General features: G+C 33.5%; 3 protein-coding genes across 5 annotated transcripts; 2 read left to right on the top strand and 1 right to left on the bottom strand.

Annotated features, from left to right (window-relative positions):
• Positions 1,053–3,911, bottom strand: LOC104740584 (probable WRKY transcription factor 61). The gene is made up of 4 exons (XM_010461231.2): positions 3,721–3,911; positions 2,536–3,126; positions 2,089–2,202; positions 1,053–2,012 (listed from the first exon to the last, which is right to left on the bottom strand). The coding sequence occupies exons 1-4, from the start codon at positions 3,844–3,846 to the stop codon at positions 1,221–1,223; spliced, it is 1,623 nt and encodes a 540-aa protein (XP_010459533.1). The 5' UTR covers positions 3,847–3,911; the 3' UTR covers positions 1,053–1,220.
• On the top strand, positions 10,326–12,164 carry LOC104740583. The gene is made up of 2 exons (XM_010461230.2): positions 10,326–10,448; positions 10,622–12,164. Exon 2 carries the CDS (start codon positions 10,662–10,664, stop codon positions 11,916–11,918), a length of 1,257 nt encoding a protein of 418 aa, XP_010459532.1. The 5' UTR covers positions 10,326–10,448; positions 10,622–10,661; the 3' UTR covers positions 11,919–12,164.
• LOC104740582 (protein IQ-DOMAIN 31-like) lies at positions 12,584–16,189 on the top strand. 3 transcript variants are annotated; one of them, XM_010461227.2, is made up of 8 exons: positions 12,584–12,901; positions 13,069–13,106; positions 13,588–13,697; positions 13,964–14,251; positions 14,341–14,547; positions 14,642–14,725; positions 14,817–15,837; positions 15,927–16,189. In XM_010461227.2, exons 3-8 carry the CDS (start codon positions 13,617–13,619, stop codon positions 15,959–15,961), a joined length of 1,716 nt encoding a protein of 571 aa, XP_010459529.1. In that variant the 5' UTR covers positions 12,584–12,901; positions 13,069–13,106; positions 13,588–13,616; the 3' UTR covers positions 15,962–16,189. The 3 variants fall into 3 exon arrangements, with proteins under 3 accessions (XP_010459529.1, XP_010459531.1, XP_019091737.1); XM_010461229.2 differs by having other exon boundaries at positions 13,069–13,128; XM_019236192.1 differs by lacking the exons at positions 12,584–12,901; positions 13,069–13,106 and adding an exon at positions 13,148–13,505.

Genomic DNA, 17,422 nt, shown 5'->3' with positions numbered 1-17,422 from the left:
AAACAAATAGCGTTCCAGTCAATATTTTAAACTCTTCTCTCCTCCACTCACAAACTAACAAATTATGTTCCAGTATAATTTTGCATGGACCACTCTTTTGCCCCCGTCTATCTAATCTTTCCCGTCGAAGTTACAAATTACAAATAAAAATAAAACTGGAAAAGCCGGATGGACCACTCTTAGATTATGACTTTATGCTTTTTGTTTGAAAATCCAATTCATAATAATAACTTAAAACATACTATTTTATTTTGTCCTATGTAATATTTATTATTATATTATTTGGAAAAGATTTCCGTGCACTATAATCAAGGAATACGCATTTGACTTGTATGTGGATATGATTGTGACGAGGATTCATTAATCAACTACCAAATGAATGAGTGTTTTAGTTTTTTTTTTTTTTTTTCAGAATTGTTTTTAGTCTTTTCATCAACACATAGTATATTACAAATTTATTAGAAACAATGGAAAACAGTTTGTGGTCAATCATCGAAAGACAAAAACATTTATAATTTAGGCCAAACACCTTTGAAGTAACGATAGAACAAGTCCGGTTCTTCAGTCTTGGGTACATATATCATCAATCATCCGAAGCGTGAAGATCCAATATGAATATTTAAGTGCGAACAAATTAGCTAACTGAAGAAGGCGGTCAGCAAAACGTCGATGATAACATAACGGCTCCGGCCGATTCGGCCCATTAACAGCCCTTTATGGACCAGGCATGTACGTAGCATGGCAAGAAATAGGTATCAAAAGAATGTGAAAATTGATCCATACGAAACTGTTAACTATAAACGATAGACTATAGGTTGATACAACAATCCATAAATTGATGTGACCAAGCTTATATAGCACATAAGAACACGATAGCGTATACCATTTAAAAAAAAAAAATTGAAGCCTTTTGGAATCCACTTTTTCTTTCCATAGTTTGGAGTTCGAATCTTAATTAATTTCGAGACTCATGAGCTATACAGATGCTTCCACCTTCTTTTTTTTTTTTTTTTTTTTTTTTTTTTTTTTTTNTTCAGATGCTTCCACCTTCATTCTCTAAAGGTTTTCCAAGTTGTATTTATTCGTTCTAAAGTTTCATATGTACACATTAGTTGCATAAAACTCCAACGACAACTTATACAAATGTTTAAATAACACTAGGAAACTAGTAAAAGACTAAACCCATGTATCAAGGTACTGGGAAATACATAGCACTTCCTTTAAGGGCTCTTCTCGGCATCGTTTCTAGTCACTTTATGATCAATCTTTAAGTCACCGCCGCCTATGATGGACGATAGAGCAGTTGCTAAAGCCGACTGAAAACTTGGATCTGTCGTGATCGCCTTTATTGTTTCTGCTGGTAAAGATGGCACTTGATGAGTCATAATGTTCTTGATTCCTATGTGATCATGATTGGTTTGTGTAGGATGGGATGAAGATGACGATGAGGATGACCTTCCAAATGGATCAAAAGATGACCCGGCGGTTCGGGTGTGAATGATGCTTTGGTAAGGTAGTTGCTGATGGGTGCTAATGTTGCCGTAAGGTGCACGGTATTGACTACTGAGAATACCACCACCAGCACTCCAATTCTGCAATGTATTGGTGTTGTTTGAGAAGTTAAGATTGGTTGAAGGATAACTATTCGATCTTGAGACATTGCCAGTAGGAGAATTGAATCGATTGAGCATAGATATGAACGGTTGCTGTGATGAGGAGGAGGATGTGAGGTCAAGTGTGATGGTGGGATGGCCTGAAGAGGAAGGGGAAGATGAAGAGGTTTGGAGGAAAGGTGATTTAGATTTTGGAGTGATGTTGCCGGAGAGAGAGAAGTTAAGGCCATGAAGATCAGCTGCGGCGACCGAGGAGGAGGAGGAGGCGCCCGAGAGCAGCATGGAGGCGGCAGCTGAAGTGGCAGAGGCCATTGCGGTTGCTGACATGGGAAGTGGGTGGTTATGTGTTCCTTCGTATGTTGAGATAAGGATAGACATATCTTCTGAACATCTTTGCACCTATATAAAGGATTAGATTCTTGTGCTAACATATATGTTTTCTCTGCATAAAAATTAATCGGAATTATTAAGTTACCTGTTTTCTTACGGGACAAGAAGCTGCAATGGTACAACGATAGTAAGCTCGAGGACATGGATTTCCTTTTGCTATTTTCTGACCATATTTCCTCCATTGACATCCATCATTCATCTGCATAAGCACCAACTCAAGAAAATAAATACAAAGATTTGATTTCTTGCGAAAAATGTTTTATCATAATAATTTGAAGTGAGAAACATATGTAATCAAAACAAGCGCTAAGCTATATAGATCATATAACTAAAGAAAAGTCTGTATATTGCTATGAATTTAAATTATTCATTTCATTATACATTCAAAACATAAACTATTTTAATATTTTTCCTTTTGAAAAATAATTATAAGCTTAGAAGTACAAATGATAGTTTGATATGTTTTCAACAAGATCTGATTACTAACGTTAAATTATATACTAGTTTAAAGATGTGTAGAAAATGTACTAACCGTTGGTGTCTCACATCTTGATCTCACAGAAACCCTAGTTTTCTTAACAAGGTTTTGAGGCAAAAGCTCTTCTTGATCGTCATGATCATCTTCATCATTCTTAAACCCAAAATTATTCTCTGATGTACTCTTATTAGTGTCACCAATCTCCAGCGATATCGTTTCTTTCTTATGTTCAATCTGAAACTTCTCATTAGGGTTACTCAAATCCTTATATTCAAATGCCACCACCCTCAACCCATGATCACTACCCTTTTCATAATCATTAAGTTTTTCTTCATCACCCACCTCCACAATTTTTTTACTGTTTTCTTCTTTATTCATCTTTGAACCACTTGGAACCGGTGACTTTGACCGTCCACCTAGGCTCAACGAAACAAGTTCTTCGCGCTCATTAACTTTGTCTTTGTCCCTGTCTTTGTCTTGACGATGCCCTTTTGGTGAGAACTTTTTTGGTTCTTCATGTTGCACCATTAATTGGTTGTATTGTGTTTGAAGGATGTCAAAATCTTTCTTGATTTTACTCAATGATGACTTTAGCCTTCGATTTTCCTCTTTAGCCTCCTCCATTTCGACTTTAGTTGAGTCCAACTGATCTCATCATACGTTTATAATACTATGTGATTACTCGAAATTGGTAACATATATATAAACATAATACTATATTGATTGGCTAATTGTCTCCCATGAATATGATATGTATGCCTTAAAAACCTTATACATATAGCCTTTCTTTCCTTTTCGTAATTATTGTGTTGTTCATAATTGATATAGATGAGCATATTCTCTGGTATATATTTATATGATACATATTTTAAGGAAATAAACATGATCTAATTAATTTGGAAAACTGTATGCAGCCCTCACGTCAATTATATATAAAAAAAAAACAATTAAGATGCATCTCTGCATCAGGTTCAAGTTCAACAAGTAATTCTTTTCATAAAAAAATAGCAGAAAAAGACGGATCTAACAATAGATTTGAAGATCTAGTGTAGTCCAATCTTAGAATTCAAATTAATATTCACTGATTCGAAGATCTAGATGTTCTTGGTCAAATGATTAACCAAGAACATATATAGGTGAGAAAATTATGGAATATGCATGTATGTGATTCCAAGGATTGATTGATGCATATGTATAAATGACGTCTAATTATTTTAAAATACAAACAGGAAACTATACCTTGGATCTTATAATTTGCTCGTGCTCTTCATGAGAATCATCGTGAGACGAATCAAGCTTTCTCATCACCTCATGGTTCTCTTCTCCTCCATGACCAGTACTCTTCAAGAAATCTTTCTTCTCCATTATTCTGCTTTGATATTTTTTCTTATAAGCTCTTATGTCTTTTTTTTTTTTTTTGGAACTGTTGATTTCTATATATGCAAACTATATGTATATATCCTTTGACTATGCCCATTAAATATATCACAAAAACACGCAAGTCTCCTTTATTTATATGTTGTTCAGAGAACATGATTGCTAAAATAATTACCAATTTTTTTATGATATACATATAGCGCTATATAATATGATAAACATATAGTGTATATATATTGATAATCTAAAATTCAGACTGAAAATAGTCTCCTATTTTTATTTAACGGAAAATTAAAATTCCAAACTTTAAATCAAACTACGTACAGTTTAAAGAGTTTTGAGACTAAAAAAGGTAAAATACATAATATGGAGTAGACTATATCTTTTTACAATTATTCTAACCCAATATTCTATTTACACATTTGTTTGCAGCAATGTTTCAAACCATCGGAAAAACAAGCACGCAACTCTGAAATCTTGAAAGGTCAACAGCCAATCCAATTGAACAAAACAAATAAGTTAAAGTAATAAGAATATGTATGACTAAATATGATTCCGACTATAATAATATATTAGTTAGTTTTCTTTTTAACAAATAGCAACACACGCACATAAAAAAACGAAAAATGTTCTGCATCCGATTAATTAGGTAAAATAAAGAATAATGTTGTTCGTGGATCGTGAGTGTCGACTAATTGGACGAGAAATATTCAACTTCAACTCTTTATATTTGTAAACAGCAATGTCTTAACAACAAACACTGTTAAGGTTTGGAGCCGAAATCGTGGACCCACCGGCCAACGTTGATGCTAAAGAACAACGTTGAAATTTCTTGATCACATCGTTACAAGTTCATCTCTATCTTTTCTGTTATTTTAGTCGTAACCTATCGTCTTACTATATATAAGACTTATAGTGGTAAGCGACAAGACAAAATGTTAAGCAAGACAAAGGCAAGTGGGTAAGTGTGGAAAAAAGAAACCCCTTATATATACATCTATACTAATAAAAAGTAGGAGCTTCTAACACCGTCTACACCAGATTTTCAACAATCAATACAAATTTGACATATCACTTATTAACATTTTATACAATTTCTAAAATTTTTTATATTAAGAATTATTTTAAACAACCTATCATGATTTGACATGTTATTTATTAACTTTCTAAAATTTACAGAATTTTTAGAAAAAAAAATTTTAAATTTATGAAAATCATAGAACTAATCACAATATCCCACATCGGCTATAAATTTTTTAGAGAATGGTTCAGAACCAGTATAAATAAGATTAATATGCTTCCAACAACGAATGAGCAGGAAAACTTGATTTATCAGGCGTCCAAGTTTAAAAGTTTTATTTGGTTTGATCTGGTTTTTTATTTGATCAATTAAAACTTTAAACAGTTTAAAATTTTTTTTATAATATTTAAAAAATTTAAAAGTTTCAATATTTCTTAGCTTTTAAAAAGTTTTTAAATATTATAAGTTTTAAATTTTAAAAGTTTAAAATATTATAAATATTGAAAATTTTTAAAAGGTTCAAATTTTATATTTCGAAACCTTTTAAAAGTTTAAAATATTATAAATATTGATGCAAAACATAAATTATCTTATTTATCTACATTTGTGCTCTTTATTTCTTATGAGCTGTAAAACATATTTTTGTGTATGATTTTATAGATGAGTTGATATTCTTTCATTATTTTTTTATTTTTGGGTCTAAGGAAGAAGGATTGACATCGCAAGACCTTAATTTGATGTTTGAGTCAAATTTTGAGGTTTAAAGAAGAAAGATGGACGACAAATACACATGTTTTATTAGCTATACATAGGCATGCCCATGGTTACGATTGTCACGGTTAAGGTTTATTAACCATCGGTTATGGTTAGAAATTTTTGTAACCTTAACCAGAACCATTTAACAAACGGTTACGTTTAAATACGGTTACGGTTCAAACGATTACTGTTATATACGATTATGGTTATTTGATAATATGATACGGTTGATATTATTTGATGATATAATATAATTGATATTATTTATTTATAATTAATATGTTCTTATAGTGTACTCATATTTCTATATATCATATGATTCATATTAAATAAATAATTATTAGTATATTTTATTATGTTTTTAAAATATTATAAACCAAGTAAGGATTTTGGTTTGAGAAGTTTCTAAACGCGTGGATCTAAAACCAAATAAGTATATGGATAAAATTGTCAATAATTGGGTGTATGTGTTGATTATGCTGGTAATCATGAATTTCACAAATTTTATGAGAAAAGAAATGATTTTGTTCTTGGAGTTTGATGGGTTAACAAGTTGTGTGGTAGTCTAAAAAAAGGTTTTTCAGTGGAAGAATGTGAAGAAGTTGACGAGGAAGAAGAAGAAAAAGAGTATAACGAAGAACCAAACGGTAAAAGTTACGATGACAATTAACACAAAATTTGACAATAAAAATGACAAGAAAGAATATGAAAAATAAGAAAACATTGAATAAAAAACACAAAAACATAGGTGGTAGCGATCAATTAAATATGAAAACGAGTTAAATTCATGATTATAAAATTGTTTCGTTTTTCTGGTGGTCAAAGAAAATGGTTTAGGATATATGAGGTCATCAGTTTGATTTGTCTCGCCTGGACATCAAGTTAAATTTATGATTTTTTTATCAGATTTGATTTTCTAACACAGCTGATTTTTATATTTAAAAAAATTGTGTATCTGAAATTTAATTTTTTTCCTTAGTACTAATTTTAATTTTTTATGAGATAATATTTTATTACCATAATCAATCATATATAATTTTAATCAAAATATATCAAATAAACCCACGCTACGCGTGAGTTCAAAACCTAGTATATATAAAAAAGATTGTGGTTAATAAGAGGGTGAACCCAAAAATGTAATAAAGCGAAAGATTTCTAAGCCTTGTAAACAATTTAATTAATACTAGTTATTAAATTTTAACAAAGATTTCTTCGTCATTTGAAAAATCAAATAGTTATCAAATTTTTACTATCGACAAATAAGATGATATCAAAGTAGATTTCTTCGTCATTTAAAAGAATTAAAGTAGTTCGATTACTCGGATAGCATCTACTGCCATCTACTATAATCTTTTTTTAAGTCAATAAACCTAATCATTTTTTTGGGAAGCACACAAACAAACGATTCAAACATATAATACAAATGTGTGACTTAGAGTTGATGTGTTTAATGCGTGACTCGTGTACAAATGCGGTTTTATGTTTCAAAAAATGTCTAGTATTTATGGTATGCAAGCAAAGTTTTGTCGGTTTGATGACGACATTGCACTAACTAAGGCTATCATGCAATACGCTTTGGACAAAAATCCTCCCGATTACCTACTTTTTATCTCAAGCAACAGAGACTACCGTTTTATGTTAGAAGACTTGCACACAGCTGGCTTTTATGTTTTACAAGCCTATGTACTTTCTAATGCTGGAAAAAGACTCGATGAATAAACACAGTATGCGGTAAATTGGCATCATTTGGTCACAAGAAGAACATGTGAGTGTTTTTTAGTATTTATTATTATTATTTTCTATTTTTTTTAAATCTAATTAATTTTACGTTTTTCAGTTTTTAATTAAGAACAAACGCCACTTTCGCATGTGGTTATCTCTGCCTCTCAGCCCCTTCGAGAATTAATTGAAAACCCTCGTGCTCATTTTGTCACGGTAATTATCTCAATTTATTAAATTAAATCGGAATTAGTATTATTTCTATTTGCAAACTAAATAGTTTTTTTTCTTTTGTTTTTTTTGGTGTAGGTAATTTGGGATATGCGGTCTCTTCCCTTCCCTTTCCCAACGATGTTAATCTTCACGATGTTGGTCTCTTATCCAAGGGAGGTTTTGAACTGCTTCAGATTGATGCTTATGTGAACCGTACCTTTGTTGTCAATGGAAATAATTGGTACATAGTTGTATACTCCTTCTAAGATTGTCATCTATGACTATAATGTGGTCAACAGGGCTATAATGTGGTCAACAGGGCTATAATGTGGTATGCAAGCAAAGTTTCATCTTAGAGTTGATGTGTTTGATGTGCCACTCGTGTACAAATGCGGTTGTTTTCCAAATTGCAAAGAATTGAACAAATGCGGTTTAGTTGTTGTATGGTTCTAAAAGCATCAAACGACCTGTTTTATTTTAATTTGTAAATAGTACTTATCTATACGCAAAGTTGATAGCATAAATTTTATAGGATCTGAATTTAATTAAGTGTGGCAACATATAACATATGTATTGTGGAACAATGAAATTATGAGATATCATCATTACGCTAACAAAAAAAAAATATTCTTATTTCAAGACTAACAAAATATCTACATTTAACCCTTAGTTAATGACATTTTGTTGTTACGATGCTTGTTTCAATTTGGTGATGACGCAACCAACAACAGTAGCACATACTGTTAGAATCTACATCAGAGACTAATAAAAATTTAAATTAAAAACTTATAAAACTGTAAATCTAGATCCAAAAAATTAGTTATATCTAATCAATCATGTTGCAAATTTTAAATCACATATGACTTTGTTACAAACAAACTGAAGGTTTAATCAATTACAAATTGCATGTTTTATTTTAAATCACGCCGTTTGTTTCTTTGTTTAATGAAGTCTTAAAATTTTGCCAAATGGTTTGGTACTTGGTAGGCTTGGCATTTCAATTTGTATTATACTATACATTCATCCTACATAATATAATCAAGGTATTATTGTAATGCATTTATATAAAAATATATAAATTTTTATGACTTCCAACTGAAAACCAAATTGACCATTGAGTTGATTAGGTTCATAAAATTTTTATTTGTATTTCTTTTTGTGTGTTTACATAGTTTATGTTTTCATGTGAGACTCCAAACGCATAACGACTACGGTCTATAATTCTATATAGCTTATAGTATGATATTTATGTTCTTGTTATTTATAGCATCATCACTCACATTTAAATTTAGTAAAATACATGTTATTGACAAGAAAAAAAATAAAAATAAACATGAGGAATATTTTCGTGGACATGTGATTGATAATAACAAGTAGATATTTTAAATCGACCACGATCTAAGGACTTTTCCTTGGTTGCGTAGAGTTATGTATATACCATTGACATTTTACAATAATTAGTCAACTTGTTGACCCAGTTTTTGAAAGCTAATTCATGTCTTTAACACTTTAATTACTAGGACTCAACCCACCCGATATCCCGGAGGAAGTATTTTAGAAAAAAGTAAATAAAATTAAAAACTTAAAATTATATATTATGAAATCACTTGAATGTAATAAAATAGTTTGAATACATAAATTAAACATAAACTGTTACTAAAAACACAACAGTCAAAATGAAAACTTGTAACAAAAAATATTATGTAGAATAGACGCAACTTTGCAAAAAAAATATTGTTTAAAGTATTATAAATAGAAAGATTTTTATGAAGAATTATGGTAAAGCTACAATTAAAAAAATCATTATGACAAAGTGATCCTAACTGAGAATATTTAACTAATGGTTGTAATGAGTAAATATAATTTTCTCTTAAATTATTATAATTAAAAACAAAATAATATAAATTTTAAATATTAAATTAGTTTTTTTAACGAAAAGTTACGATAAATAGACGCAACGAAAAAATTCTATATTCAGTTTTATTAAATTTCTATATTGCTATAATTATTTTTAAAATTTTAGTTAGATTATAGAATAACGTGAAATATTAGATATTAATATTTAAATTATTTAGATTTAACATAAAATCAAAAATTTATTTCAAGTCGAATAATGATTTGTTAGTTATTGATGAAAAGACAAATCATTAGCTTTGTTTTCGTTTTGAAGCTCCTCTAAAAATTATCATTAGCATTTTCTACAATTAGGAAAAACATAAAAATCGGCGACTACGAAGACATCGGGGCTGGATGGTGCTTGTACCTCGTTCCAGAATGCGTAGTCGTTTTTGGGAGCCAAAAATTTCCGGCGAAGTTTATCTCCGTTACATGCTGAAGTAGAAGCGTTCCTTTGGGCGATGCGCTGCATGATCGGCCATGATTTCAGAGATGTGGTTTTTTATACAGACTGTTCAGATTTGGTGAAGATAGTGTCTTCTCCTTCCGACTGGCCAGCGTTCTTGACGTACCTTGACGACATCAAGATTGATAGGGAAGAATTTTCTTCTTTCTCTTTATCTTTAGTTTCTAGAAATGCTAATGTAAGTGCAGATTCTTTGGCACGCCAAGCGCGTATATCTCTGCATTAAGTTATATTTGTAAACAATTTCCCTCTCAATTGATTCGTTTGAGCTGACAAAAAAAAAAAAAAAAAAAAAAANACATCGGGGCTAAATGTAATAAGGGAAGATAGGGGTATATTTGGAATCACATAAAAATGCAGAAAGTATCGTTCCAATTACAAAAACCCTAAACCCTAATTTGCTATCGCCTTCTTTGGGGCTTCTCATCTTTTTCCTGTCTATCCTCCTCTACAACCTCACAGAACGAGAGTGGGCGATTCGAGTGAACGAACACTCATCCTTATAATTCCATCCTCAAGGTAAAATTTTGATTGCTCTAGACCAGCTTAAACGATTGTTGTTTAGGAGTAGTCTCCATAGAACTCTGCTGATTTTGCTTTTATTAGATTTGTTCACTCTTTTTGAGTCTTTGTTGCGTCATATACGAATGGATTTATGGTTTTGCGTTAATGGGTTCTCTTCATTCTTACAGATTTTTGGATAAAGTTTGATTCTTTTTTGTTGGGTTCGCAATGACGCTGCTTGAAGCTATCTCCAACACCGTTGCGAAACAGGACCGAGTCGAGTCGCAGTCAGATTATCCAATCCCTCTTAGCCACGATGGTATCTTCGCAAATCTGAAACCGAAGCTCGAAAACCCTAATCCTGGTACCCTAATCAATCCAATATCCGGTTGGGAAATCTCCGAAAGCGATGTTGAAGTCATTGATTTGGGTAAGAAGTTTTCGTCTAAGCTGAAAAGGAAGCTTAAGGATACGAATGGGTTTGTCAAAGATGAGTTTGTGAGAATGTTGAAGCAGTTTCTTGAGAATATTGGTGAGAAAGTTGGGATTTTAGAGGCTAAGCCTGATGAGTTGAAGGAGTTGAAAAAGAATACTGAGCTTTTGATGGGTACAAGTGCAGCTGGGTTAGTCTTGGGTGATCAAGATGGTCCTGAGATTCAGGAACTGGTGGAGAAGAATGGGTTTCTGATGGGTAGAGATGTATCTGGTTTAATTTTGAAAGATTGTATTCGTTTAGAGATGTGGGAGCTAGTGGAAATCTTGATTTCAAACTCCTTGGTTGATCATTCTTCATACTCTTATTTAGTTAGCAATCTTGTTGAGAAGCAAAGGTCAGATTTGCTTTGTGTTGTGATCAGGCAAGCTTCAGATCTTGGGGCAACTGAGCTACTATCGATCTTGAAGTATTTTTTATGCCCATCAAAGGAAGCAATTAGCAACATGGATAAGGTAAGAGAAGAATGGGACAGTGAGGCTATGTTGGCGATTGAAAAGGTGAGCAACACAGAGCTGTCAAAGAAGTCTAAAGTTGCTGAAGAAGCTTCGATCTTGCTGATGGTTGCTCACGACGGGTTTTCAACCTCTGAGCTTTGCCTGCATTACTTGTTAGCTTCTCGGAATGTTGATGAAGTCATGTTTGCATCTGCAGTCAGTAAGTTGAATGGCAATGAGATGAGGAGCTTTATTCGATACCTCTCTAAATGGATGAAGAAGTATGAGATGTTCCCTCAAGCTGGTCCATGCCCTAAAGCCGCCTCCAAGCTCGGTTTGAAACTATGCAACTGGGTTCCTGAACTCGAAGACATAACCAAATGTTTGGGGCTTATTATCGATGAGAACTTCTCCACTCTGGTTCTACACTCGGATTTGCATGAAGAGCTAAAGTCTATTGCAAGAGTAGCAGATGGTTTAGCTTCAGAATCAAAACTGTGCTGTTTTGTGGCTAATGTGGTTGAAAGTTTGAAACATGAAGCTGCTCGGAACTAGAGTTTCACAGTTCATGGAGTGCTCAGTTTAGATGGCGTTTGATGCAACCCTGTTTTCACTTTTTTTCCTTTTTATTGTTCTCCAGTGCCTTTTTGTATTTTTCTAGTTTCAGTTCATCCTTTAACTAAAAGTATAATTTTGTTCGTTCTCTTTGAGAGTTTGTCACCAACTTATGAACATTGCCAGTCTGATGTATGCTGCCAATCTTATAGCATTGGGTTAAAGAAAAACTTTCTTTCCCTGGTTGCCGAGCTGAATAGTGAACCCAGTAGTCTCTAAACTTATGGCTTTTGATTTTTAGGCGGATTTGTTTGTGCTCCAGTCTTGAAAACGTTCAGGAACAGAGCACGATAATAAAAGTCGTTCCCTTTACGAACCCCCCACACACACGAGAGCTTACCGCATGATGAACTAACGGCTAATGAATGTATCACCCACGCGCCTCACTCTAGCACAGGTTGAAGAAGAAGAAGAAGGATAAGAACGTAAAATTATCCGAAGATGCTTCACAGTCACGCAGCTGAGTTAATACACTTGTTCCCAAAGTAAGCTGCAACCTGGGGACAACCCAACCAACCCCTTTCTCACCTTCTTAAATTGCTTATCTGTCAATCATCATTTCCCAATTGTGTTGTTTACTTAATTGCTGGCAATTTTTTCCCACAAAGTTTTGATTTTTACTTTTTTTTTTTTGTATTTTTGGGTCTGTGTATGAAAAAAATGGAGTTTTTTTGTTTTGTTTATGCAAAAAGCAAAGATCTAACGGCTGTAAAAGACCGGTGTTAGATTTAGAAAATGGAGATGCGTTGTGCAGTTTTTAAAAATTATAAATATAAAATAAATTTCTCTGTCGTCGTGGTTACACTCTGAAACTAACACACCACCGAAGAGCCTCCTCACCAATGCTCTAGACTCTTCAAAGAGATTTACAATTGGAAAGCATCTCTTGAAGTAGCAGTACACCTTCAACAGATTCAGTCACGGTAATGTTGTCTTCCTCTTAGTTTGTGTCGGATTCAGACATGAGATCCAACCACGTGCTCTAATTTCAGTCCGACATTTCACGGAGTAGTTTTCGACTACAATGAGATTTGAGGATCCCTAAAAAATTTCATACTTTCTTTTTTCTTACTGTTTATTTTGAGATCAGGTAGTGTGGATTTGAGATCAGGTTCATTTACTTGCAAGGTGAGTTCCAGATCTGGTTTCGGTAATTTTTAATTTTTCATTTCTGAAGAGATTTTGTTGATTTTATGGTAATCATTGCATTTTTCTTTCTATTTCTAGTTTGATCTTCATTGGTTAATGATTGTGATTTACTATTTTGCTGTTTATAATATAAAATTACTTGTCTTTCCTGTTGTACTCATGGACGAATGATTGTATTAATTTATCTTAGTTTTGTGGCCGACAGTGATTTTTTAATTTGGATCTCTACAGTCTGATCCATTGAACTTAGTATGAATGGCTGATCCATTGAACTTAGTATGATTAATCCTGTTGCAAAGAGCGTATGTATCTCTTTAACTTTGAAGCCTCTGGATATCACCAAAATTTACTGAAAGATTTGCAAATTGCAATATTTTGGTAATAATGTGTTGTGTTATTATATAGTCTTTTGTTATTTTGCTTAAAGCAAATTGTTTTGTGATTTCTCGGAAAAATGCAGGTGCTGTGAAATTTTTGGTTCTAGACATCATGGGAAAGCCTGTAAGGTGGTTAAAAAATGTGCTACTTGGAAAGAAACCATCTAAATCTAGTGGTATTAAAGAGAAAGAGGTAAACTTGTTTTCTTTTCAAAATGTGGTATGATACAACATTTGGATTTCATATTTGGATAGTTAAGGCTGAGTACAGTAATAAGTAGTTACATACTTACATGACATGTCTCTTTTTACTAGTTTTTTAGCTTTCTGCATTGTAGTCTTCTCCCGGATTGTTCACGGCTAATTCTGTTCTGTCTGCTGTTGTCACTTTATGATTGCCTTTCTCTTTGTTGTCTGTTTATAATTGTTACAAAAATTATATGGTTATCACATGAACAGAGAACTGTGAATGGAAAAGAGGTTGTGGTTATTTCAAAGGTTGAAGAATCCGATGTTTTTTCGGATCTTCCACCCATTGGAAATGCAGCAGTTTATACCAGTGGTATGGTAGAGACACAGAATCTAGAACATGAAGATGTTTCAGCCAACGAGATACAAGTTTCTGAGGTACAACCAACAGATTCTCAAGATGCTGCTTTTGTTCCTGATGATTCGCCATCCGAATCAGAGAAAATTCAACAAGAGACTGCAGCAGTTACTGTGCAGGCTGCGTATAGAGGCTACTTGGTAATATTTTCAAGCTTCTGGACTAGATATAGACATGGCTCTTGATTTTACAATTTTTTGTATCCTGATCTTAAGCGCTCTATGTGAAGGCTCGACGTGCTTTCAGGATCTTAAAAGGTATAATAAGGCTACAAGCAGTTTTCCGAGGTCACATGGTTAGGAGGCAAGCTGTTTCGACCCTTTGCTGTGTTATGGGAATTGTCAGATTGCAAGCACTTGCTCGAGGAAGAGAGACCAGACATTCCGACATTGGAGTTGAAGTTCATAGGAAATGCTGGTTGCATCATCAGCCACTAGTAATGCTAATCTCAAGCATTTCTGTGGTTTTAGGTTTCTTAGCTGATAGCTTTTTAACTCTAATCCTGCATACAAAATTTTCTGTCTTATCAGGAAAATAAACTCACCGACTCAGTTGTTGATACACATGCTTACCTGGGAATCAAGAAGCTAACAGCAAATGCGTTTGCTCAGAAGGTATACACTTGTTTCTGCTATTACTATGTTTGCAACTAATAGATGAAAAGATTTCATAGTAGATGATTTTGCTGTCTTTTTATCTTATCAGCTTCTAGCTTCATCGCCAAACGTGATGCCATTGTCCCTTGAGAATGATTCTTCCAATTCAATCTGGTTAGAGAACTGGTCAGCTTCTTGCTTCTGGAAACCAGTTCCTCAGCCAAAGAAAGCCTCAGTTAGAAAAACTCAAAAGAAGTTGGGCAGTAACTCTCAGGTAGTCGAGGCTGAGTTTGCTAGACCAAAGAAGAGTGTACGCAAAGTCCCTACTTCAAATCTCGACAATCCCTCAGTGGCCGCACAGACATCACTTGAGTTTGAAAAACCCAAACGCAGCTTCCGCAAAGTTTCAGCAAGTCAATCTGTAGAGCCACTACCAGACATGGAAAATCCTCAAGTTGATCTAGAAAAAGTGAAACGTGGCTTGAGGAAAGTACATAATCCCATAGTTGAGAACTCTATCCAACCTCAACAGGTTCCACAGATTGCAGTCGAAAAGCCAAATCCGGGTTTAGAAGAAGAATTTGTGAATGAAGATGAAAGGTCTGAGACAGTGGTGGAACAACCTGAGGATATAATGCAAACTCATGGACCATTGAGAGCCAGTGAAGCACTTGATTCCAAATTAGTCAACCAAATCGAAGAGAGCGAAGAAAATGTAATGATGGCCGAGGAAAAGGAGTATGTGAAAGAAGAGAGAACTCCCAAACAGAACTATAAGGAGAATTCAGCACGGAAGGAGAATCAGAAATCCGGGAAAAAGGGTCCTCTGGTTACAGCTGCTCAGACCGCCGAGTGTCAAGAGAGTAGTTATGCAAATCAGACTAGTAACCCGGGAATACCGAGCTATATGCAAGCGACTAAATCTGCTAAAGCAAAGCTGAGGCTACAAGGCTCTTCTTCACCAAAGGAACTAGGGACTACTGAGAAAGCCAGTAGACGTTACTCTTTACCATCTTCAGGTAATAGTGCAAGAGTCACTTCTCATTCTCCTAAAACAAGAGTCTCAAACTCAGGTGGCAAAACCGGGAATAAGACTGCGAAGCCTCTTCTTACGTCCCGAGAAGGAAACGGTTAGTGTCCTAAGCGAAACAAGCTTTCTCACAATGTTTTTTTCTTATTGAAAGTCTCTGAAGCAACTTTTCTTGGATTGGTTTTGCAGGGAAGAAAACTCCGGTGGAGTGGAAGAGATGGTAAAAAAAAAAAAAAGTTGAAGCCTTTGATGTTTCTTAATTACAATATATTACCATCTATATAGTTAGTGAGTGTATTTGTCTTTGTCTGTCTTTGTGTTTGTGTCATGGATGAATGTACATCATAGGGTTCTTTTTTTTGTGGTATCCTTCATTTTCAGTTTTAATCTTACATTTTACTTCTATTAGCTTTAAAATTTAAATAAACAAACTTATAAATTTTTATGGGATGTATCGTGATCCTCGATATTTTTACGAAAATAAAACTTACACATGAAGTTAAGCCTCTTTAACAAGTTGAACGAAGCAATGGTCTTTAAGTTTGAATGAATGATTAGGGAGGGAAGCGATAAGTAATTAAAGGGAAAAACAAAAAGAAAAGCATAAAGGGATATTACATTGAGCTCAAAGAAGCAAAGCAAGACTGAATTTTATTGCATGGAGAAAAGAGCTTGGAATTACAAGCTTTCGTACCAGCTTCCCCTTCAATTTATTTTTATTCGTTTTCATCATTTTCAATTTATTCTTTCTGAATAAACACTTTTCTCTCCATTTACAAGAGAGCCTTCTTGCTTCTTCTTTGATAGCATCTTTCGTCAAGCCAAATCTTCTTCTCCCCATAAATTCATGGACTTTGTTTTGCTTATCTTACCATAATTACATCTTATTATTAACTTGCTGCTGTATTAAGATAAATCCCCCATTATACTGTATGTTGACACCATTTTTGTTTTTGTAAATTAATCAATTTTCTTTATATATACACTATGATGCCCCAATTTTTATGTAAGAGAAATTAAATTCACATGCATATTTATATATATGTAAAGGTTTGGCTGTCCATGTCGGATAATAGGGAATGTTCAAAAGATATCTCAATGTTCTTTGGTGATTCCATTTGATATGGACATTGTGTGAAGAGCAATGCCCAAAAAGCAACACAAGATTGCACCTAGTAAACTATATTTCCATGTACTTATCACACCATTCACCTTATCCAATAAACAGAACACATTCACATATATGTAGATGTGAATGTTAAAAATAGAAAAGGCAAGGAACTTCAAAAAAAAAAAGAGCAAAAATAAAGAAAGAGAGAGAGAGAGAGAGAGAGATATGCTTAGCTTCCCAAGAACAGAGTTCCAAGTGTAAACCTTTATTTGGTTCAAACTTGTCAGAATAGAGTTCTTCTAAAACCAGCCTTTATATATGCTTCCTTCTTACCAATCTTCTCTCCACTCCAAAGGGAAAGAGAGAGAGAGAGACAAAATTATCTCTTCTTCTTTAACCTTTTTCCATTTATATAATCTCTCAAGTTGTACTTTCAGAAACACAATATTGTAGCTGCTAGTATCTANTAAAGGGAAAAACAAAAAGAAAAGCATAAAGGGATATTACATTGAGCTCAAAGAAGCAAAGCAAGACTGAATTTTATTGCATGGAGAAAAGAGCTTGGAATTACAAG

The sequence above is a fragment of the Camelina sativa genome, chromosome 14 (assembly GCF_000633955.1).
Source record: "Camelina sativa cultivar DH55 chromosome 14, Cs, whole genome shotgun sequence".
Lineage (NCBI taxonomy): Eukaryota > Viridiplantae > Streptophyta > Magnoliopsida > Brassicales > Brassicaceae > Camelina > Camelina sativa.
The sequence above is the reverse complement of the archived record's forward strand: the minus strand, read 5'-3'. Positions and strand labels throughout refer to the sequence as shown.

Bases quoted from the DNA above. Each gene is read 5' to 3' on its own strand.
- LOC104740584 (XM_010461231.2), bottom strand. From the start codon at position 3,846: ATGGAGAAGAAAGATTTCTTGAAGAGTACTGGTCATGGAGGAGAAGAG. The intron at 3,127-3,720 runs GTATAGTTTCCT...TGATGAGATCAG, and splicing joins AGCAAATTATAAGATCCAAG to TTGGACTCAACTAAAGTCGA. The intron at 2,203-2,535 runs GTTAGTACATTT...GTGCTTATGCAG, and splicing joins CAAGATGTGAGACACCAACG to ATGAATGATGGATGTCAATG.
- LOC104740583 (XM_010461230.2), top strand. From the start codon at position 10,662: ATGACGCTGCTTGAAGCTATCTCCAACACCGTTGCGAAACAGGACCGA.
- LOC104740582 (XM_010461227.2), top strand. From the start codon at position 13,617: ATGGGAAAGCCTGTAAGGTGGTTAAAAAATGTGCTACTTGGAAAGAAA. The intron at 14,252-14,340 runs GTAATATTTTCA...CTCTATGTGAAG, and splicing joins CTGCGTATAGAGGCTACTTG to GCTCGACGTGCTTTCAGGAT. The intron at 14,726-14,816 runs GTATACACTTGT...TTATCTTATCAG, and splicing joins CAAATGCGTTTGCTCAGAAG to CTTCTAGCTTCATCGCCAAA.